The 23,228-nt window shown below is 52.2% G+C and overlaps 8 protein-coding genes across 8 annotated transcripts; 4 read left to right on the top strand and 4 right to left on the bottom strand.

Annotated features, from left to right (window-relative positions):
- Positions 1 to 153: 153 nt before the first annotated feature.
- On the bottom strand, positions 154 to 4,044 carry ALTATR162_LOCUS2958 (uncharacterized protein; the record flags this gene model as incomplete). The annotated part of the gene is made up of 1 exon (XM_043310564.1): positions 154 to 4,044. One exon carries the CDS (start codon positions 4,042 to 4,044, stop codon positions 154 to 156), a length of 3,891 nt encoding a protein of 1,296 aa, XP_043166499.1.
- Positions 4,045 to 4,276: 232 nt separating this feature from the next.
- Positions 4,277 to 6,204, bottom strand: ALTATR162_LOCUS2959 (uncharacterized protein; the record flags this gene model as incomplete). Its single annotated transcript, XM_043310565.1, has 4 exons — positions 4,277 to 5,105; positions 5,156 to 5,277; positions 5,325 to 5,593; positions 5,676 to 6,204. The coding sequence occupies 4 exons, from the start codon at positions 6,202 to 6,204 to the stop codon at positions 4,277 to 4,279; spliced, it is 1,749 nt and encodes a 582-aa protein (XP_043166500.1).
- An 807-nt stretch (positions 6,205 to 7,011) lies between these two features.
- On the bottom strand, positions 7,012 to 9,025 carry ALTATR162_LOCUS2960 (uncharacterized protein; the record flags this gene model as incomplete). Its single annotated transcript, XM_043310566.1, has 3 exons — positions 7,012 to 7,978; positions 8,027 to 8,456; positions 8,506 to 9,025. 3 exons carry the CDS (start codon positions 9,023 to 9,025, stop codon positions 7,012 to 7,014), a joined length of 1,917 nt encoding a protein of 638 aa, XP_043166501.1.
- A 1,006-nt stretch (positions 9,026 to 10,031) lies between these two features.
- ALTATR162_LOCUS2961 (uncharacterized protein) lies at positions 10,032 to 13,944 on the top strand (the record flags this gene model as incomplete). The annotated part of the gene is made up of 4 exons (XM_043310567.1): positions 10,032 to 10,494; positions 10,564 to 10,707; positions 10,747 to 11,176; positions 11,799 to 13,944. 4 exons carry the CDS (start codon positions 10,032 to 10,034, stop codon positions 13,942 to 13,944), a joined length of 3,183 nt encoding a protein of 1,060 aa, XP_043166502.1.
- Positions 13,945 to 15,035: 1,091 nt separating this feature from the next.
- ALTATR162_LOCUS2962 (uncharacterized protein) lies at positions 15,036 to 16,537 on the top strand (the record flags this gene model as incomplete). The annotated part of the gene is made up of 3 exons (XM_043310568.1): positions 15,036 to 15,146; positions 15,196 to 15,343; positions 15,396 to 16,537. The coding sequence occupies 3 exons, from the start codon at positions 15,036 to 15,038 to the stop codon at positions 16,535 to 16,537; spliced, it is 1,401 nt and encodes a 466-aa protein (XP_043166503.1).
- A 1,396-nt stretch (positions 16,538 to 17,933) lies between these two features.
- ALTATR162_LOCUS2963 (uncharacterized protein) lies at positions 17,934 to 19,631 on the bottom strand (the record flags this gene model as incomplete). Its single annotated transcript, XM_043310569.1, has 1 exon — positions 17,934 to 19,631. The coding sequence occupies one exon, from the start codon at positions 19,629 to 19,631 to the stop codon at positions 17,934 to 17,936; it is 1,698 nt and encodes a 565-aa protein (XP_043166504.1).
- A 741-nt stretch (positions 19,632 to 20,372) lies between these two features.
- ALTATR162_LOCUS2964 (uncharacterized protein) lies at positions 20,373 to 21,224 on the top strand (the record flags this gene model as incomplete). The annotated part of the gene is made up of 3 exons (XM_043310570.1): positions 20,373 to 20,468; positions 20,525 to 21,006; positions 21,059 to 21,224. 3 exons carry the CDS (start codon positions 20,373 to 20,375, stop codon positions 21,222 to 21,224), a joined length of 744 nt encoding a protein of 247 aa, XP_043166505.1.
- Positions 21,225 to 21,475: 251 nt separating this feature from the next.
- On the top strand, positions 21,476 to 23,059 carry ALTATR162_LOCUS2965 (uncharacterized protein; the record flags this gene model as incomplete). Its single annotated transcript, XM_043310571.1, has 3 exons — positions 21,476 to 21,571; positions 21,774 to 22,598; positions 22,655 to 23,059. 3 exons carry the CDS (start codon positions 21,476 to 21,478, stop codon positions 23,057 to 23,059), a joined length of 1,326 nt encoding a protein of 441 aa, XP_043166506.1.
- Positions 23,060 to 23,228: the final 169 nt, after the last annotated feature.

A 23,228-nucleotide genomic window follows, 5' to 3' on the forward strand; every position in this document is an offset into this window, starting at 1 on the left:
CCGCACACATAATCACAACGCGAACTGTCAAGAACCATCACGACATGATTAACGCGAACAGCAGATGAGCAGAGAAACCATCAATTCATCGTCCTAAATTACTCCACCACCAAAATGCTACAGGCATCCTCTATCCCAAAACAACAACACCATCTACCGCTTAACCAACCCAGCAGCAGCAGCCTTCATCTCCGCCTCCTCGTTCTTCTTCCTTTGCGCCTCAATCTCCGCCCTCGCCTTCCTCTTCTCTTCTTGCTGGAGCTGATCAGGTCTCCTAACCGCAATATCCTTGGGCTTGTTATCAGAGAAGAAGAACTTCAAGCCCTTCTCAATGATGTAGCAAGCGACGAAGTCGAAAGCCATGATGCTAGTGATCATAACCTTGAAGTCGGTGGTGAAGGGGACAAGCTTGAGTTTCTGATTGAGCTCGGGGATGAACTCAGTGGCGCAGGAGAAGGCAACACCAGAGACGGAGACGAGACCCCAGTACATGCCCTTGTTCTCGCGGATAGACTCACGGAAGGGTCGGCCTTGGTAGTTGATGGCGAAAGTGGAGATTTGTTGGATAAGCTGCAAGAGGTAGATTGCGGAGTTGAGCAGAGATGGCTCGAAGTCCTTCTCTAGATCCGGGTTGGGGTCCTTGGGCTCGACGCGCTGGACATATTGGCTGACGTAGATGAGGGTGATGATGTGGATAGCGAACTGTCCGAGTACGGAACCGATGATGTATGTGTTGAAGATATTGTGCTGGGGACGTTCCTTCGAAAGAGTCTCTACGGTCTTTGCGCGCGAGATGGAAAGAAAGCATACACTCATCATCATACCGGAAATGGTGACTTGACCATCACCGAACTTAATACCGTCCAGGTAGAGGACTGACAAACTGTAGGCAGAGATCAAACAGTTCAGTGCGAGAATCTTGTACATCTGGATCGTAGCGACGAGTGTGCAGCGACCTTGACGGATGATGTTGGGGATAGCAACGACATTGGCAAGTTTAGAGGTGAACGGCGCAGCGACGGACGCATCACCAAGCTTGATCGTCGGAGGCTCGCCGGCCAACTCTTCCATCTCTTGTGCCATCATCTTCTCCTGCATTTGTTGAGCAAAGTTTGCGGCAGCCTGAGGAGGCTGGACTTGGCCGGGCTGCTGCTGAACAAGAGTACCAGTAGATGACGATCCGTTAGCGGCGCCATTGGCGGCCGGAAGTAGACCCTTCTTCTTCGCTTGGTTCTCCATAGCCTTTTCGTAGTGAGGGTTGGTCGGACCAGGTGGGTACAGATGCGCGATCATGATCGGAACAGGCGGCTGAGGCTGGTTGAAGCGTTGCATCAAGTTGCACTGCTTCTCGTAAACGTTCTTCATCTGAGTATTGCGGAAGTGCTCGCCAATCTTGTCGAGGTCCTCGCGGGTACCGTTGAGTAGAGCGACACCAATATGAGCCTGCTTTAGCGCACCAACATCGTTGGTACCATCACCAGCCATGAGCGTAGTGTAACCGCAGTCCTTGAGGCCGAGAAGAATTTCCTCCTTCTGCTTTGGCGAGACACGAGCGTAGACCCAGGTGTATCGCAGGATTTGCTTCCATCCAGGCTGACCAGCGAACTTCGAAAGGGCGTACCCAGTAAGGCAAATATCTTTGGTGTTCAAGATCTCAGCGTCCAGAGGCTTAGAAGGGTCGACAGGGATGCTAATCTTGTCATCAACGCTGCGCCAGACGAGTTTCTCGCCGGTCTCGTCGTTCTCAGGTGCATCAAGGATGTAACAGTCGCGGTCGACGATTTCGACTTGCTTAGCAACATGGACAGCAGTCAACGGGTTGTCGCCAGTGATCATGACGACACGATGGCTAGACTCATTGAGAGAGCGGACAGCTTCAACAGCATCAGGCTTCAGAGGACACTGGAGGACGAGGAAACCGGCAAAGTGCAAGTCAGACTCGACTTGCTCACGCTTGAGGTCGTTGATGCGGTTCTGGCCCCACTCTCCTTCTTCGGATAGGAACTTGTATGCGAGAGCGAGTACACGGCCACCGTTACGGGTAAAGTGCTTGAAAGTCTCTTCGTAGTTGGGTGGGGTGTTGACCAACATCTTGCGAATAGTCTCAGGCGCACCCTTCACCGCAGCGATTGTACTCCTGACCTTGCGACCAGTCTTGTTATTGTTGACCAGGACAGTTGCGACGGAGCTCTGGCGTTTCAGAGCGGATGAGAATTGAAAGCGGCGACGGATATGTACGAGTTCAGCTTGGGATTTAGCGGTAGTCATGGTAGCTTGAATCGTGTCTTTAGCTCCGAGCTTCCAGCCGAGAGACTGAAGGGTTGCCTTCTCCATAGGCTCTCCAACAGTCTCGCCGTCATCGAGTTTGACCAAGGCGTGAGCGGCAGCAAGTACCAGTGTTGTCTCAGTTCCAACATCCGTGACCTTTGCAAGATCGGTGTGCGCACCGTCTGCGGCAACTGTAGCATTGTCTTGACCCAGTGATAGCCCAGCAATACCATCCACGACCAGATCTTCACCAGTCAATGTACCAGTCTTATCGAAGCAGGCAACATCCACCTGTCCAGCGAAGGGAATACGGAAGGGCTCTGTACAGAAAATGGCGTACTTGCTCAGCGCAGCGAGAGAAGTGTTGACAGCCAAACTAAGCTCCATAGGAAGCTCGGGAGGGACGACACTGGTGACGATGAGGACGCAGTCGAGGAGGAGCTTGTTACGCTGGCGGTCCAGTTTGACACCCTCCTTCCAGACGTACCATGAGGCAGCGACGGCGAAGACGGTAAGGAAGAGGATAAAGAAGAGGGCCTCTACGTTGTTCGCGGACACGCGCTCAGTAGCGAAGATCATGGTCCTGACGAGGCTGCCCTGGTTGGTCTCGAAACCAGTCTTGATAACAACAGCAACAGCGCCCTTGTCCGGTGGTGGTGGAACTCCAGACGAAAGCCTAGAGACGGTGCCGCCATCTTCCTCAGCATCGCTTCCGTGTGAAACCTGGAGCACCTTGGTGCCACCCCAGAGGAACGAGTTCTTGTCCAGGCCCTCAGGCTCGATGCGCGCATCGCCAGGTCGCAGTTGTACGGATTCCTTGAGCACCGGTGTGCTCTCTCCCGAAAGCATAGCCTCGTTGACGATCGCGGAACCCTCGAGGAGGAGCATGTCGCACGCTACACCTGAGTCTTCCTTGGTTCTGCCTGCGCTGACGATGTCGCCGGGTAGCAGCTTGTCGCTCATGACCTCCTGCCACTTCTTCTGCCTGTATACCAGAATTTCGTATGGCTTGATGCTCATGCCACGGAATTCGGTCAGGGTCCTTTGTCTTTGCCACACAACGGTGCTCTCGAAAGCGACCAGCATGAACAGAGTGAACAGCGAGTAATACCAGTATTCGTCCAACATCCAGAGCCCAACACAGAAGATCTGAAAAACGAAGAAGGGCGCGACAGCGTGTTCCTTGAACAACTCTGTAAAAGTCGGAACGGGGATATCGAATTCGTTGGTGCCATAATGTTGTGCGATGCGCTCAATCTCTGCGGACGAGGTGAGACCTTGGGTCTGCTGGAACGTCTTGAGTTGGGGCTTGGGTTCGACATCGAGGGGGTAGGAGAGCGGGGCGAAGGAGCCCTTGTCGGCGTCGTAGAGGAAACGTCGCTTCTGGAAGAGGAACGAGAGGTTCGGCTTTCCACCAACGTTGTCGCGCACCAATGGCACAATCTCAGCGGCACCCGCATTCTTCACCGGCTGGACTTTGATAAGCGATGCAGAGCGCACGTCACTGGCCGAAGTTGTCGTAAACGCGCTCTTGAGGTTGACATTCCAGTGCGTCATGAGCCAGAACAGCGACTGGAAGGTGGTGATGCTGGCAACCCAAACGAAGGTCCATTCTGAGGACTGGATATATTGCTCATAGCGCTGCGGCGAAAAGTATATGGCAGAGAAGGCTGGCCATATTATTAAGAAAGGCCAAATGTATGTGTGCAGCTGCAACGGCAGCGGGTTGTGCAGGCTGGCCTGCTTGATCTGGGGGTTGTCGACAAGCGGGGCCATGGTTGTGGTTGTCGTGTCCAGACGAACGTCAGTCCTCGAAGATTATCAGAGTCCCTTTGCCATCGCGCCCGCCGTCGGCGCTAGCGGTCCCGACGCACGTGTGGTGGAACATTCACGAACATGGATTAGATGCGGACTAGCGTCACCCGCGATTGGTCCGTATGCACTAAAATACTTGGAACTTCAAATCCTTCTATATTCACTCACCAGGCCTCCAATTAAAATCATCATCCTATATCCGTGTAGTGAGCAAGGCAGGATCAGTCCATGTGGCTGCTAGCGGCGCCCTGGAAAGCGCATGTCCCCGTAACTGCATTACTTCTGCCCAGATGCCATCCATCTTGTCATCAAAGAATAGGTCCGTCCACGCAACATGCCGCATTTCGTTCTCGAGACGATGCCTACTGATGATATCCATTTCTTCACAAAGCTCTGATAGCCGCGTGATCCACCACGTTCGTTCAGCGCCCGACGCAACAGAACACGCGGTGACGAGGACCCAGAGTAGCATGCTGAGATTCTCCTCTCGCTTCCATACTTCTACCACTGATGTCCTCGGTCGATCTATAGCGATGCGCAGTCGAGACAGCAGGATGGCGAAAATCTTAGTGTGCAATGGTAGTGCCCGCAGAACAGCGTACACAAAGATGAGGGCTGCTGCGAGGAGTGCTTCAACCACACTTGCGGCATTTGCTCTGTTTTTTCGACGCTGATGATCCTCGCTCGATTCGTGTTGGATGCCCCAGTCGCAATCCAGGAAATCGTGTGAGTGATCCGGCACTGAGAGAATGATGAACTGTATCTCGTAGAGGAGATTGCTGAGCGTCCGGCGTGCAGTGTGTCCACGCCAGTGTGATGATGTTGCCAGCGCGAGGCGATGAAGTCGATAGAAGATGTTGAAGCAGTCAATAGCCGCGCAAGATAGTTGAAGCAGAGAAGTTGGTGACGTGGAAGCTGCTTCTTCCATAAGCTCGCCGGGGAGAGGAGGAGTATCTGGATCCAGGCATATATACGGGAATGACGGGGGTATGCGAAAGGCTGCTGCAGTATGGAAATCCATCCTGGTCAAATGCATCAGCAAGCGATCGAAACTGACATTGTCCGAGCTCACCATATGATACCACGCAACAAGCCATCGTTGTGCCCAAAAGCAGCTAGTCCACCTCGCGCATTCACCATACTTTTCAGTGCAGTAATGTGAAGTTGCGCCGCATCATATGCTCCAATAAGATTCTGTAAAGTCAGAACGTGTTTTCATACCAAACTTGGCGGAGATGTACCTCAAGATTTGCCAGTGTCAAGACTGTGCCAACTACTTCATCACTAACGATTCCTCCGCACATCGCAAGTTTGCGTTTAACGATGTTGATAGCTTCACTTTTGTGTTTGAGATTACACACCCGTAGGTCACGAAATCCATTCACGAGTACCCCATAAAACGCCCAGCTTGCCAGGGTTGCGTGCAACAAGCCAGCATCATTTAGAATGAAGGGTCTCCATGTGTACTTGACGTCGATGGCGACTGGGTTGTCCTTGGGTGCACTTTGGTCTGTAGTCAGTGTCAGTCCGTGTGACTCTCTTCCAAAGATGTAATTCTATTGTTGGGGAGCAACGATGAGTGTCATACGTACATAATCGGAAGAGCGCATCAAGCTGTGGCGTCCCAGGTATTGGCAAAGCGTCAAACGGATCGATACGATGAGCACTTGGATCGATCTTTGGGGATGGCTTCTCTACCGTCGGTTCACTTGTATTTCTCTTGTTTATATTGGTCCTCTTCCTATTGGACCTGTTTTTCGTACTGCTCCCTTCTTCGATGGATGAGGATGATGGTATCGGGCCGGACCTAGTTCTCAAAACTTGCGGTCTTCTCCCTCTTTCATCACTTTGTTCGCATATATCTCCCGATACCTTGCTCACATTCTTCCTCTTCTCGTTCTGCGGTTCAGATAATCGGAACCGGCTCTTCAGCTGTTTTTTTGCCGTGGCTGTGCTAGTGGAGTTGTGTTCAGGTACGCTGGACTGGGTTTCGGCCATCTTCGTCTCGAAGTAGTTGCGCATCACCAACCGTCGGATCATGTTCCGTTGTACGCCATCTGGCTGATGTGGCTCGTCTGTCGTCACGAAGAACTCGTACTTGCGCTCTGTAGGCGTAGCCATCTCAGACTTCGTCGATTGGTCTTTTAACGGAGCCGGGGTCGTGTGCGAAAACTGAGAACCGAAATTTGATGTTCTTGGAAATGCGCTAAAAACCATCTCTTGAGTTTCGCCGTGAAGGCTACGGCTCTACACATATAGTTCTTGCTATATCAGCAATGTAATACTTCGGCCTTCGTGCACCAAACTGCTACCCACAGAAACATGAGTCGCCCCATCGGCCGAAACAGCGGCCTATGTTCAGAGCTTGGCTCGTCTGAGAGTAAGTGAGTCCACGAATACTCCCATGGTCGATTATCTAAGGCCAGGGCTGATTACGGCAGCGGGGTTGATATGCGAGACAGTGGGCCATTGGACAACGGTTACATGCATCCTGCACCTCGTATGGCCTTAGCCTCGGGCATGTGCCGGCGTATAAAGCTCCGATGTGCGGCTGGAATTGCTTCCTTTGGGGCTGGAACTCGTATTCCGGTACAGAGACGCGCATGGATGGAGGACGCGGGAGATCATGATGTGGTAATCCGCCCGATCGAGGGTGCGCGCTTGTGCATATCGCACGTCAAGACCGATGGTGCTGCTATGTCAGCAATTTCACCTACCATATTAGTGATCTAGACAACTAGTACTGCATCAACCTCGATGCGAATGTCATGTCCGGTTCTCTTCCGTACTAATCAATGAACGGCGCTTGTGCGACCCAACCTTAGAATTCGGGGATATCTCTACACTACATCGACAACGCCTTTACAGCCCCACGCCGGATTTTTTCACCTTCAACGCCAACAGTCGACCCCAGAGATCCTCGCACATCTATTTTCCCTTGTCCTCTCTCAGACTGACGATCTGGTTGAGCACAATCTTGTCCTCAGTGGAATCAATGTCAACGCAGAAATAAGCAGTGCGCAGCGCCTGGAAGCGCACAAGAGCATCCGAAGAGCCGCTCAAGTCTAAGGAGGTCTCGCTAATGAGGTTTTTGATACCCCGCTCGATGACTGCCTTGCCGTGAATGATCTCTGAGTTGGGGTTCAGGTCGTCAGCCCAGCCACCTGTCTTCCAGTCCAACGTGTTAGGTGACTCGGTCTTGAAGAGGGAATTGTACAGACGCGCTGTGACCGGAACGGCTGTTGCGACATCGACCCACTGAATGTAGGCTTTGGGCTTCTCAGTGCCTGGGACCTTGGTGGCCTTGATTTCGGTCACGTTACCGTTGTCGTCCTTTGAGAAGGATGTCGCACGGATAGCGAATGGGACGTTGTATAGACCAACAGCCTTGTTGGGTGCCAGACGGAAGTAGTCGGCGCTATCCTCCTCTCTGAAGTCGCTGCGGTCTATGTAGACGGCGCTGCCAATCTTGACCTTTCGCTCACCGGGTATAGCGCCCTTTGGATCGTACGGCACTGTCATCTCTTGCTCGTCCTCAGTCGCAAAGTCCTCGATGACTACCTTGATGGGGTCTAGCACCATCATCTGACGCGGTACGGTTCGCTCGAGGTGTTTTCGGATTGAAGATTCGAAACGTGGAGGCTCAATCTCGGAAAGTGCATCCGTGACGCCGAGCTCGTCGACGAAGTTGAGCATGGCTTTAGCTGGGATACCGCGACGGCGTAAAGCGACCATGGTAAACAACCGGGGATCGTCCCATCCTCGTACCACGCCTGGTATCTTCCGCGTCTCCACTGTGCCATCTGCATTCTTCTTCTCGACAGTTGTGCCTTCGACGAGTTGGAGGATGCGTCGCTTCGAGAGAATCGTGCCGCCGACGCTGAGACGTCCGAACCTGCGCCCGGTTAGTGTGAATGACTTTCAGACACGAGTAGTCACGTACTCTCTTTGCATAGGACCCTTCTCCTCCGACTTGGGCACTTTCATGTCCAACTGCTCCAGCAGCCAGTCGTAAGAGACACGCGACTGACGGAACTCGACCGTACACAGCGAATGAGTAATGCCCTCCAAAGCATCGCAAATGCAATGTGTAAAGTCGTAGGTGGGGTAGATTCTCCACTTGTCGCCAGTTCGGTGGTGGTGGTTCTCCTTGACAACGCGGTATGCGGGTAGGTCCCACATCTGGGGGTTGCCCTCGTCTGGGTCCGTCAGCTTCTGCTTCATGCGCAGGAAAGCCTCTCCAGCCTGGTATTTGCCATCGCGCATCGCTCGGAACTCGGTAATAGACTCTTCGATCGGTCGGTCGCGGTGTGCGCAGCCATATCGCTTGCCTCGATTGTCGGGTCCTCCGCGCTGGTTGTTGATCTCCTCACCTGTATGATGGTTAGCCCAACGTAGTTGTGAATAAAAGATTGAACATACGTGAGCAGTGGCACACATAGGCGCAGTCCTTCTGGATAAGCTGCTCCGCGAGCTCGTACAGCTTGTCGAAGTTGTCGCTACTGTATGTGATATTCGACGGCTCGAAGCCTAGCCATTTGACGATATCCAAGATGGCAGTGAAGTAGATCTCGTCCTCCTTCTCCGGGTTGGTGTCATCGTAGCGTAGGTTGCATTTGCCATTGTGGTGCTTTGCGAAGCCGAAGTCGACGGCGATGGCCTTGGCGTGTCCGATATGGAGGAAGCCATTTGGCTCGGGGGGGAATCGGGTTCTGACTTCTTGGACCGGTTTCTCTTCGTAGATGCGCTTCAACCAGCCTTCGGAGAAGATGCTCGTCGGTTCGCTCTTCGTCGTGGGTTTCGCCTGCTCTTTGGGTCGGAGAGCATGCTCGGCCTTTTTTGCCTTTGCTGCTGCTTTCTTCGCGGCTTTCTCGAGCGCACGCTTAGAGGGGCCCTTCTCCTCCTCAGCGGCGGGCGGTACGGGTGCTGTAGGTTCGGCCATGTCTACGCGACGTTAGTACAAGTATGCTCCTGATATACGCCTTGCGGTTGATATACACACGGATAAACAAGGAAGAACGCGTGGGGTATCGTGACTTACTAGAAAAGACTTGAGGTTGTGGAGCTTGTGTGCAGCTGGAGGGGCTCTATCAACAACTTTGGAGGGGCATTGAGTCAATCGCACTGCACCAGCCACAAACGCCACACTTCCCCGGCACTTGTACTTCCCGACCAGCTGCAACTCATTTACAACACTCCTTGCGTCGTCTCTGCTGTACTCATGACGGTTGGCGTTCCAATCGGTCGCTCCATTTCGCAAAAAGGCCCATGGCTCTATTCTGGTCCCAGTCGACGTGCACCGACACGGCCTGATACTCCACGATGCCAGCCCTTCAACCTGGACCTGCCAAGGTACGGCCGGTCGGCCATGTTCAAGACATACCGAAAGAACAGAGAAGGTCTCAAAATTATAGACATGCATCATAAAGTCAGCCTGATCGTACAGAGACACGGTAGCACTGCGAAACCAGACTCTTGAGACATACCAAAGCGAAGGCAGAGCTTTGAAACTATCCCATTGCGTAAATAACACAGACAATCCAACAAAGAGCTCTGTACCACTATACGAGCAGAAAACCACGACAAAAAATCAGACTTGGACCTGCTACGTGTACACCTATCTTCTTTTCTGACAGCATCTTTGGCCTGATTTGAGATACAGTATGCATCTTCGCTCCTTCCACTGCAGCTTCACATCTGCATATCGAACATGCCACCGCTCAGGGCTCACAAGAAGGATGGAAGGCACAAGTGGTGCCACTGTAACTTCAATGTTTATTCGTGAAGATTGCAAGCTATCAAAACTCAACAACCGACACACCACTCATAACTCACATCCAATCCTTACCATTTGCCAGTATCCTTTACTCTACAGACTCCCGTCTTTGTATCGCTCTAAGCTTCGCCCACGTTCTCCTACTCAATTGCCGAACCCAGCTTTTCCATCGATGGTAACCACAAGGACTAAAAGCTACACCTATAGCACAACTTCTCAAGAATCTGGCGGACTGGAGTTGATACAAGAGTCACTCGACGACAAACGCGCGAGATGGGCGCGTCTTCATCGCGAACAGCACTACGAATCCATCATCTCCGAAGTTATGGATCAAGAGATGCCTAAATACGAGAATAGTACTGTCATCGACGCAACAGACCGTGAGATGCATAAAGGAAAATGCCTTCAAATCCTCGCTTCAGCACCATCGGTGATGGCAGCGGCAGCCCAAGGCAACCTAGTGCGCAGGATGCAGACTGAACCTAGCTTACAGCAGGAATACGTCGCCGTCTTGGAGAGAGCGCTAAATCAGCCATCTATATACATACATCTGCTGGCTGACCGCGATGGTAACGCGCCTACACCTAATCAATATCTCAAAATCCGTGACTTTGTGATCGACTACCTATCTCAAGGTAAAACTTCGTAGCATGCATGGCAGATAGACAAGATTTCCCGCCCATGGGTGACACAACACCAGTCAGCAAAAGGTCATCGTAAGTATCTTCACACCACTAGTCGCTCGGACAAGCGTGTCGAAACTCTAGAGCTCTTCTGTCAGGGTGTCCAGAAACGTTGTGACGAGACACCAGCATCGCTACGCGATACGCCCTTCCGGTATCCTCCCAGTGAGTGTGGATATTCGATCGAGTCTCACAAACGTCTAGCACAGCATCGCGCTCACCAGTCATCCAACTATGTGATGAATCTTGTTGAAGACATATGCACACACCTCCATAATGTTGGTATCTTCGAACAGCACTTCATCATGCACCAGTTCATCGTGTACCTCATCTTCCGAGAAGAACAAGCACGAATAGCGGAGATTTTCATCTCCGGATTACTCCAAGTCTGGGTGAAAGATGGCGGCGGCTTCAACGCATACCAAGCTGGGCATAGTGTATCGACTGCGGGCAGAGTAAGCGATGAAGAATGGGCCTCGCATGAGAGAAACACGAAGCTCTGCTCTCCCATGACGGAGAACATAAGGCAACAGCAGCTCAGAGCAGATGAGTGGCGTCGAGTGCTAGAGTCAACTAGCGCGAACCGTGTAGACGGGAACATGAGGGGCGGGTCTGCAGATGAGGAAGAATTCATGTAAGTCAAATCATTCATGCCAGCCAAGGACCATGTACCGACATTGCAACTCTAGCGCGCATCTTTCACAACTATCCATACGATCCAAGACGATCGAACGTCGCATTTAGAGCGACAAATACTTATTGCTATCACACCCTATTAACTTTCATTTACACAGGCTCTGTTCTCTTGTGGCTTCCATGATATCCTTCATGTTGTTTGGCGTGCAAGGTTGCGAGGTGCTCCACTTCATACCACTCCATTACAGACCCTTGATCCCATATCGTCGGCTGCTGTATGGCCACTCCTCGCGACCGAACACTAGAACCAGAATAGATACTACCAGACCTGAAACACCACGCAAACATATTCCTATCTACCTTGCACAATCTCAAGCGAACTTTGTAGCATCGCTGCATTCATCATTGTCCATCATGTCTCTGTAAGTCCTCGATTTCATGTTCGCCAAAATCAATTCTAGGGTCGAGGTACTTTGAGGGTATTCGTAATATTACAATTTAACATTCCAAAAATTGCGATATTGCGAACACCTCCAGGATGCATTGTTGCTATAGGAAAAATCTGGAAAATACATACGAACACTACAGTCAGTCACGGTGACAAGACTAACAATGCGCAGGTCCATCGAACAACCACGATCCTATCCTGCCGCCCTCCTCACGAAACGCCATCTCATACCCAATCACCTCCATATCGTCATAGAATGGTCAAGCGTGGACGACATACACTCCTCAAAGGAGTTTAACTACGATGCGCTCAACAAGTCAAGTATCGAAGCACACTTCCAGCGCAACGTCGCATCCAGCTTCATCTCTTTGTACGAGACCGAAGATACTGCCTCGAGAAAGCGCCCTCACACCGAAAAAGTGAGAGGAAAATCCCAGCCATACGATGCCGTGAAGGTAGAGATAGACACGACCGGAATGACGCCTGCCTGGATATGCGTAGAATATGGTGTGCACATCCCGGTCTGGTTTGAGCAACAAAGCCGACAGTCGGAGGACGTTCACAACGGAGAGATATTGTGGTTTTGCCTTGAAGAGGTGAAAGCAGTATTTTTAATGGACAATGGCCTCGGAGAAAAGGGCGAGTGGCTTGCTTGCGGATCTATTCCTCAAGGCAGGGTGATTATTCACAGCAAATCATCGGACTCGGAACCTCCACGGAGGGTCTTCAATGACGAGGAGAAACACAAGTCTGATAGGCAGGCTCGCTGCGACCGAATCCGCACCGAGAACGAGAGGGTTCGGCTCAATCAGCAAGAGTTCGCGCACATATTCAAGAAGAAAGAGTCTATTAAAATCTCTCCTCAGATTCCGAATCGGAAGAGCTCCTTAAAGTCGCTGGCATGCAAAGCCGTCAGTGAGCCCAAGGAGGAAGCTAATAAAGGCTCCAAACTCAGCCTTACAATCCGCAATGAGGAATTTTCGTGGACGAACGCGGAACCACAACGCGCGGCATCGCTGATGAAGTATGCAATACTAATGGCGCATGAAAAGAAGACGGAGGCGGAACGGACTTGGATTTCAGACACAGCCCCATCAGCTGGAGACCTAGATCGAGTGGAAAGTAGGCGTATGATTGAGAACCGGTCCCATAAGGAGAAGCATAACGACTTTGCAGCCCGTGATCTTGGAACTCCTATGACACCACCAGATTCGCCAAAGAACTCGCTCAGACGACCTAATACACATGAACGAAGGGGCCGAGAAAATGGTGAGGATTCGACACAGCGATACGAACTCGCTCAGTACGACGATGACCAGTTGTCACGGAATGTGCGAACGCGTGTGCATCGATCTGCCGCTCCATCACCCTCTCAATCCATGTTAAGGTTCCATTTTGAAGGGGAAAATGAGCATTCATTCTATCCCCGTCGCTCGCGCCGCGAGTCACTTCTGGAACTACAATCAGACCAGGACTCCGTTCTCCGAGAGTATGCGCGAGTGAGCCTACAGGATCCCACTATTCCCCAACATGTCGCTAGCCGCACCCGTCACCGAAACATCAACGAGGACTCAAAAAGCCGGATACACAATTACGAGGACAGCCAATCCCTCTTCTCCCTCCGCGACCGCTGCGTAACCTCAACATCGTCTCCCCCAGCCCTGGTACCAATCCATAACCCACCATCCAGTCGCGGCACCCGCGATGAAGCCAACGAAACGTCTTATGTCAATCCCCGACCACCATCTCTTTACTCCAGCATGAACAGTCTCGCCTCCCTCTCCACTTTCGAGCATGCTTCCATAGGGGAGGCCCTGTACGTCTCCGTCGAACCTGCTTCCCATGTTAAGGAAGTCGAGATTCGAAGCAAGAAGGAGTCAGGATCGGGACCAAGGTCGTCTGGTAGGGAATCGAGCGTTCAGAGTATCCCTGCACCTCAACTGCCGGTAACAGAAGGAGACGCACAATTGGAGGCGATGATGGCGTCTTTCCCGGCTTACGACCTGCAGGTACAACCGGAGCAATTTGAGCGGGAAGCCCTTCCGCCTCCACAATCAGAACTGTCGCCAAAATCAGTTTCGGTTCCACCTGCTCCCGTCCCAACACTGACACCAGTACCCTCAAAATCCGAAGTCTTCCTCGCCAAAGCGAAATGCCTGGGGGAAATGGGTAGAGAGATAACGAGTCGGATAGCAGAGATCAAGGAACGTCAAAGTAAACCAAAGGCGAAGAAGGAGAAGTGGGACTTGGGAGTGTGGAGGTCGAGTGATAAGAAGGAGAAGAATGGGAATAGACGAATAGGTGAACAAGATGAATAGAATACGAGTTGAAGGTGAGTTGGGGTGAGACTGAATGTGTTCGAGTTTGCTGATGTTTACAGGATACGAATGAAGATATAGAGGAATGGATGGTTATTTGCCATCGCCAACCCTTACCAAGTCGCCAATGCTCAATACTCCAGATACATACCCAAAAATCTCTTACTACTGGCAAACTACATAGCCAGAACATATGTGTTAGCATGTAGAATGCTAGCCGTGTTTTCCAGCATTTATGTCATCGCCCAATCCCCACACATCCAGCCCTACCACCCTCATCGTCCATCGCGTCCGCTCCACGTTAGGCGCATTGAGTGCACAGCCATAGTGGCTGTGCGAGCAATGAGGCTGAAACCAAGTTAGCAACTAAGCAGCCAATGGGCCGCGATTATGGCGATGCCTGTTAGCAGTGCCAGTGCCAAGTTTGCCAAGCTATAGAACAAGATCTCGACCTTCTCGCACATCTGAAGCTTGAATCGTGGGCAAATTACAATTTGTCCTGGTCGACGATCCAATCTGTGCACTGATTGCCTGTTCACCGACACCTACTCAGGTGATTCTCAAAACCAAAAAGCACAGCAATGTGCGCACAGGAAGCAAGGTTTGATGTACGGTAGCCCCACATTTGACACGATGTTGGACACACTGTGATATAGAGGTTGCGTTCGCGCCATAGAGACAACACCCTGCCGAGGCAGAAGCAACTATGGCTCAGCAACTCATCTCCATCCCGCGTTGCACAATGGATAAGCCCGCAGAAGGGCCCTGCCAAGACGGGAGGCATCTGAATCGAGGCTATGCTTCACCATTCCCGCGCTACAGAGTGCGTTCGATTGGAACCGCCTATCGTAGCCTTGCCATTTACAGTATCGCCATGATTGTATCATTGGACGTACGGCGCCACGTAGAGATTGTTCAAACGCCAGGTCTGGACTGCAGACTTCTAATGGTCGAGAGCATGCAGGAGAAACGGTCAGGGATAGGGGCACGCGACACGATATGAGGTGCTCGGGTGCCGCAACCTCGAATGCCAAAGGGTTATCAGACTCAACTTTTGACTTGATCCTTTTTGCAGGTGACGATACTTCGTGATGGCGGAGAAGATGCAAAGCACGGCAAATGTGTCGAATGGCACGAACGGTGCATCCACAAGGCCGCCACTGAAGAAGCAAGATAGCGACAAGGAGTTTGACGATTACTTCGTATGTTTTTCCCCCTATGGCGACCAGTACAGCCACTAACATAGACCAGATTGGACCGCGCGACCTCGATCATCACTCGAAATGGCCTGTCTTTCTCCGCATTCATGGCAGTGTGACACCAGAAATGGTCCTGCCCCTGCTCTTCGTAGCCGGCTGGTCAAGCATGATTACGCTGATATCAAAGTTTGTACACGACCGTATGCTTCATACTTGCTCTATTAGCCTACAACATGTATTAACCACCTCCAGTTAGCGTCAACCAGCTCCTGCTTACCGTTCTTGGTTTCGTCGTCGGTCTGGCGCTGAGCTTCAGGAGTTCTACGGCCTACGAGCGCTACAATGACGGCCGCAAATACTGGGCACAACTCACTTTTGTGTCCCAGAATCTTGCACGTCTTATCTGGATTCACGTTGACGAACGACACGAGAAGGACGCTGAGCTCGGCAAACAAGACCTTCTGGCCAAAATTAACTGCCTTAACCTGATCGCCGCTTACGCAGTCTCGCTCAAGCACAAGCTTCGATTTGAGCCCGGCGTGCACTACGATGACTTGAAGCATCTCGTCGGCCACCTGGACACCTATGCACGAGATGCCGATCAGCCAACTCCCAAGAAGCCAAATATGTTCAAGACGGCAGGTCAGTTCCTCGGGCTTCCCATGGCCGAGTCGAACCCGCGGAAACTATTAAAGCGCTCGCGTGTCCCACTTGGCAATCTCCCTCTGGAGATCCTCAACCACTTGAGTGTCTACATGAAATCAATCTACGACAACGGCACCTTCAAGGTTTCCATCTATCAAACGCAATCCCTCAATGCGCTCACCACCTTCAACGATGTACTCGCCGGGACTGAACGCATCCTTTCAACTCCCCTCCCCTTGGCGTATAGCATTGCCATCAGCCAAATCACATGGGTGTATATCCTTCTCCTGCCCTTCCAGCTGTACAAGCTCTTGGGATATATTACCATCCCAGCAAGCGTCTTCGCGGCATATATCATCCTGGGTATCGCACTTATCGGCCGCGAAATCGAAAACCCATTCGGAGATGATGTGAACGACTTGCCGCTCGACGCATTCTGCCTGCAGATCAGGAAAGATGTAGATATCATCATGAGCAAGCCAGCTTCGAGTATTGAGGAGGTGGTCATGCATCCGGACAATCAACTCCTATACCCGTTGAGTAATTTGGGCAGTGCAGGATGGGCGGCAAAAAGCGTGGACGAGATTAGGGATGCATTGGCGAGCAAGCCTGGCCTGCACTTCCCGTTGGTTGAACACGGCGAGCATCCGAAGCCAGGTCACTCGGTCAGTACTGGTGTTCGCCGTCGCACGACGAGTGATGACAGTGTTGAAAGGGGCGAAGCCGGTGCAGGCGATGGTGGGGATTGAACGCACACCAAGTGTAGACTACCTCGAGGGTAGACAAAAACACTGCGCCAATTTGAGACGAAGGCATAGATTCCCATTCTGATAGATTGTACAACACCTCAATAAAATCAAGAGTCAAATTTTTATCAACTGCGACATTTTCGCACCATCTTCCGGAAACTCACTTGCGTCCCATCACTACTCTACATCTCGAGCATTGGCGCATACAGAAACAGTAATCGTTGTCTCCCAGCGACAAACACGCAGCATTGCCAGCGAGCGAAGACTACGCTACCATTGATGATGTCAGCGGTTGACCTTTATTGCTCAACCCGCCTATTCCTCAGCGGCTTTGCGCACGTCTTCGACAGCATTGTAAATGAATCTCCTGCTCTGCCAAAGTTGTCAACACTGCTTAGTGCAAACGAGAAATTGCTCCCCCATTTCGAAATGCACCATGCGATGCGATGGGAGCCAGATTGGGGTTGTTTTCCCCAAAACTTTCACTTCCACCACCAATGCCTCTTTTCCCCCGATCCCCACAACTCAGCCCTACGCACCCCCATCGCGACCCTTTCCGGCCCCAAACTCCTAGAATTACCTAGCTTCGATCAATCCTTTCCCAATACATTCCCCTGTCGATCCGTAATACTCGAATCGGGCCTGTGTATGGCCCCTGTACTTCCTAATGGGGCAATGACGTGCCGAAAGTAGGCTGGCAAAGTTGGCAGTGGCGAGTCAAGTTGCAACTGTTGGGCCCGGCAAAAAGTTGGCACCGTTTTCAACGGTTGAAATGTAAAGTTGCCTGTTTAGGTTGCCATGTAGGGATGACGATGAGGTTCATTGAAAGAGGTGACGTTGGTGGAGAGTGACGTCGAAATAAATGATGGTAGTGCAGGTGGTGGTGGATATTAGATGGCGGACGGAGGCCATGCGCAGTGTAGTGATTGGGCGGTTAAAATCATCATCGATAATATCACAGCATCGAGAATATGTGAGATGGAATATCATTGAATTATTGTTGCAGGAATTGTAGGCGCACTGGTGACAGGTATCTCATTTGCCTTTTGCTCTGTGTACTACTATAGATATTATGTGAGACGTGGTACTCACAAAAGGCCCGACCTGTCCTGTTCCAATCCCTACAATGCCGTCTTCATGTGAAGACCCGTCATTCCTGTTACCGACGCGGAAGCCATCGCGTACGACTAGGCATAGCGTCCAATCCATGTGTGCAGGCGGTCAGAATTGTGATCCTCAGTGGGCGACAACGTGGATTCTGGTCCCAACGACGTGGCTCTTGCGTTGTCGGTTGTGGAGTTCATCGGTCCGTAGCGGCACCATGAGCAATCGATATTTGACCATGCCCGATGACGGGACCAATCAAGGTTCTGGAATTTCATATACTCGGAGCTCTTCATCCAGGTTGTGGACTAGCCATACCTCCCTGGTACGCACTCGCAAAGTCCAATTGTCCAAGTTGGCCATTGATGTGGTCAATCTCTTTATTCAAGTCCTCCAAGTTCTGGGCCAAGCTCGAGACTTCGTCAAATCGCCGGTGTTTAGTGGCATCTGCGACCATCTCGGATACCATGAACTTTTGTTCCTCAAGCACAATTAGTCGTTCTCTTAGCTCCTTCTCTTCCGACTCCATTGCGGAAACCTCGCTACTGCTCACAACACTACCTGTGGAGCGATCGTTGTACTTGATCGAGGCAAGAGCACCGCCTCCGTTGGATCGACCCTGCGGAGCTGCATGCTTGAGGATCTTCGGTAAGGCTCTTAGCGGCAACATGTGTAAGCTCAAGAAGCTGTAAGCTTGCTGATATACTGCTCTCTGTAGCTTCTGTTGTGTCGGCGAGTCGGTAGGTAGGTCTCGTATGCGTTTCGCGGCCACGTCGAACTGTGCAAAGCCGTCCATTAATCGTTTCCGCACCTTGGTTGCGTCGGTCAACTGTTGCGGTGTAGGCGACTTATCCGGGTCTTGAAGCGCTTGCAATAGTTTATGGAAGCGTGGGAGAAGTAAACGGATACCTCGTTCAAACTGCGCAAGGTTCTCGTATGCACGCTGGTCCTTGGGCTTATCGGCTAGCTCTCGCTCAAAGTCGCCTCTAGCGAACAACGTGTGCTGACAGTCTTTGCACATGCGCACGTCAATACTCATCTGGCCTGCATCCTTTTCAGTCTTCTGCGCGCTGGCATCGACGTTGAGGCCTATCTCCGAGGAGCATCCAGTCTTCGGGTCGCTGCAGACTACGCGCCCGCACATGCGACAGTGGGATCTTCTGAAGGTGTATGTGGAGAATTCTTGTTGACAGAAGGGGCAGTTGGCCACTTTCGCGTCTTCCTCCCAAGTTATAATGGATTGCTCCAGAGCTTTGCGATGATTCTTGACCCCTGCCAATGAGGAGAACCAGCCCCCTGTAGTCGGTGTGTCTTCTATTGGCGGTGGGTTGGCGAGGAGCTGTGTCAACTTGGTGAGGCGCTTTTCAAGCCTGCTGACCTCCATGCGCTCCCTGTCCACCCGTTTCCGTCTGATGTTGGCAAACTCGTCGAAGTGGTCGCGCTCGAAGCCGTGGTGGTCGTTGTAACCGTCTCTTGACTTGTAACATGTCTCACACACTCGGCACCAGATGCCTCTGACGGGGTCATGCTTGGCCTGCCGCGACAACTTCATCTGGTACATGGTGTGTTCCTCGCAGAATAGCCTTCCACACTGCCTGCAGTTCACCGCTGGCTGGTTCCCGCCTAGTGCCATTTGTGATGCAGTGATAGGTCTTGCGCAGACCGGGTCTGAACATACATCGCGGTATCCAGGCCTCTGCCAATGTGCTCGCGTGACTTCCTCCTCTGGGTCTCGGCGTACGGGCGCGGGCTCGTAGGCGACGTGGGCAGTCGAACTGCTAGCGGAGTGGGAGATTTGAGGCGGCGTAGGGGCATCGTTGGATTCGAAGACATCGAGTCCTTTTAGCTTCTGGTTGAGCACTGCGAGAGGCTGGAACTTCTTCGCCTTGTGCATCTGCGCCTCGAACCAGTTCTTGACTTCATCCTGCTCCTCGACCACGAGGTTTTGGTGGTTGTCGTCGAGATGTCTAATACTAGTCAGGAATAGCATATTGGGTTGTTATGAGCGGCAAGTACCTGTTCAGTTGTAGTAATGTTACCTGCTACGTCAGATCACTGTACACGCTGCAGCAGGTGCTATGAACCCACCATTTCCTCATTACATATCGGACACACGAGTCTACTTGACGCACTCGCCGCTGCATTCTCAGTCGGCCCAATCAGGACCTTACTGCTGATGTCCTCCCTTGTCTCTGCGGTACTGGCTGGGCTGATGGACGTCTGCGAGCTCAGCGACACCGAGCTCTCCGAGGGCGATAGCAGGCTCGCATTGCGGCGGTGGACGGCGGCTGCTGGCTGCGGCGGTGGAGCGGCGGGCGACAGGTTCCTCCCGCTGCCCAGTACACGACCGCCGCCCAGAGACCTACGGGAGGTCATATTCGGGAGTGTCTTATGGAGTCGTGAATGTACATGGGCCAGGATGGGTAGGCTAGAGTGGGTCTTGGGCGCGCCAGCCGTTGCAAGGGACGCTAAGGGTGCGCTGCAGGACCACATGCCGGCATCTTGGAAACGCGTTCCGCTCCGTGGTCGCACGATGGAGACATTGTTAGTTGCAGGGAATCAAGCATTGCGTGATTTGGTATCGACGAGTAATGGCATGCGATAAGAAAACTCTACATGGACGCCAGCCCGGCGAGTCTTCCTCTGCACGGCCTTGGCAATGACGCGGAATGGTTGACATGGCTATCTCCGCGCTGCATGCTTGCTCCATCTCCGCAACACTCTCCGCACCATGAAAGGACCCTACCCAGAGATTCAAGGCGGCGGCTCCCTGATATTGGCATGGCAGATTCGGAATAAACGCGTCCTGGTCGTCGGCGGCGGCGAGGTACGTCACCACCCCTATGACTCCCTACAAAGTATTGACGGTTGACAAAAGTCTAGGTCGCCGCTGGTCGCATCGTGAACGTGCTCAATGCCGACGCCAAAATCACCGTCGTGTCTCCGCGCGATGGCCTCAACGAAGAAGTCGCCTACCGGATAGAGCAGGGCCAGGTCGACTATGTCGACCGTAAGTTCGAACCGCAAGATCTCGATGGCGTCGACATGGTCTTGACTGCCGTCGACGACCCGGAAGCCTCGTCGCAGATATACAAGCTATGCAAGGAAAGGCGGATAGCGGCCAACATTGCCGATGTCCCACCCGAGTGCGACTTCTACTTTGGCAGCGTGCATCGCGATGGGCCATTGCAGATCATGGTCAGCACAAACGGCAATGGCCCCAAGCTAGCCAACATCGTAAGGAGGCAGATAGCAGCTGGGCTCCCATACAACATCGGCAACGCCGTCCAAAGAGTCGGAATGCTCCGAAGGAAGCTGCGAAAGGTCGCTCCCAACATCGAGGAGGGACCTAAGCGCATGCAGTGGTACGTTCCTACATCTTACCCCCAACATGTCCGCTGACTCAGAGCCTGTTAGGATGTCAAAGGTTTGCGAACAGTACTCCCTTGACGACCTCTGCTCCATGACCGAGGAGGACATGGAGATGCTCCTGGGCTTCTACAAGCCCAATACCGTTCCTACGCTCGAAGAAGTACGGCTGCAGGAAGAAGATGGAGCTTACGACGGGCCTTTTTTGATCTGATCGCATGCATGGGTTCGGCGTTGGGTAGACAGCATAATGTAGGTGTAAGCGGGAGTTGCGGCGACGCTATATCTCCGACTTTTTGTATATCAATTGTACACTTTCATATGCTCCTTCCTCTTCCCATCCCACATGGTTGTCGGCCAATCAGTGCGAGTTGGCCCAAGCGTCAACTTTGCACCTGCGCATGTTTCCCTTCACCACGATACAGCGACGCGATAACTCCTATCGCCCCAATCGATTTAGGGATCATGTCAGAGAACGGAATGAATTTCGCGCAGCGCCCGCCGTATGACACCATCGACTTCAAGGTCCTTGCCAAGGGTAAAGCAGCTGCCGCGAATGCTGTGTAACACAATTAGCTAACTGCGTAATAGTACGTTTTGTTGTATACGTTAGCTGAGGTAGGGGAATTTAGCGACAGCGCCTAATATCTTGCTACCTACGTAGGCAGCCCTAAGATAACGTTTAATATCCTCTTGCTTATGTAGGAGGCAAAGCACACGGACAGCTTACTCTAGGTGACTGTTCGTGCTAACAGCTTCGTAGGGCGACAAGGAATTCAAACAACTATGGCAGCGAACGTCAGGCAAACTAGATTTCCAGGACCCCGATACCACACAGGCTCTATCAAAAGCGATTCTGAGGCTAGACTTCGGCCTTCAACTAGATGTGCCAGGCGACCGCTTATGTCCGCCAATCCCCAATCGCTGGAATTACGTCGCCTGGCTGCAAGGTCTAATCGACTCCACATCGCCAGACTACTCTAGCAAATATGATCCAAACCGTCAAGTTCAAGGTTTGGATATCGGTACCGGAGCATCCGCCATATACACCTTGTTGTGCCTGAGATCGCGTCCGAATTGGTCCATGTGCGCTACAGACATTGACAAGAAGAGTTTTGATTCAGCAGCTCGCAACCTCGCTCTCAACAAATTCATGACTCGTACTAAGCTACTGCAAACCACGGAGCTGAACCCTCTTATCCCGCTCGCAGCCTTGGGCGTTGAACATCTCGACTTCACCATCTGCAACCCACCCTTCTTCACCGATGTCTCTGATATGCAGTCCAGTTTGAAGGGTGAGGGGAAAAGCTGGAAACCCAACGCTGTATGTACGGGCTCAGAGAACGAGATGGTGTGTCTTGGCGGTGACCTAGGCTTCGTCACGAAGATGGTCAATGAGAGTCTTGTCTTGAAGGACAAGGTGCAATGGTATACCAGCATGTTCGGGAAGATGGATAGCGCCAAGGCCATCATCAATCTTTTGAAGAAGCACGGTATTACCAATTGGGCAGTCGGTGACATAGATGTGGGGTCCAGCACCAAGCGATGGATCGTCGCGTGGAGTTTTGGGGACCTTAGACCAAGAAATGTAAGTGTGACCTGAATTGCTTGAGTTGCCGCGTGGTTCGTACTTACCATGTTCAGAGCCATGCACGCATTGAGAAGATGGCCAACGAATACCTACCCTTCCCGACTTCTTATCCCATCGCATTACCGCCTTCAGTCGAGCCGCAGACGGCTAAAGACGCTATCAACACTCAGCTCTCGTCGCTCGACTTGACCTGGACATGGGATACCGCTACCTCGACAGGCATCGGCGAAGCTAGCCAGAACGTGTGGAGTCGCTCATACCGCCGCGCATACGAACGCAAGCAGAGAGATGGCCTAGTCGACATGAAGCAAGATTCTGAACGAAAAATCGAGCTCGCCTTTCGTATTCGGGTTGTGGACTTGGCGCGCGAGGTCGTCGTTGAGTGGCTAAGAGGCACGGATCAGGTGCTGTGGGAGAGTTTGTGTGGGTTGATCCATCGCCACTTCAAGAAGTCTTAAACGCCATGGTCAGCAAGTGGGGGTTATGTCTTGCCCAGATTCTGGAAACTTTCCACTCGAGCGGACAATGTGGCTGCTGTTGCTGAACCACATCAGCATGTGTCAGCTAATCCTTGGCGTATCGGAGCTTACATCAACCCAAGCCAGAGCTATGTGATAATCGCCTTCG

Source organism: Alternaria atra (assembly GCF_907166805.1).
Source record: "Alternaria atra isolate CS162 genome assembly, contig: 22, whole genome shotgun sequence".
In the NCBI taxonomy this organism is placed as follows: domain Eukaryota; kingdom Fungi; phylum Ascomycota; class Dothideomycetes; order Pleosporales; family Pleosporaceae; genus Alternaria; species Alternaria atra.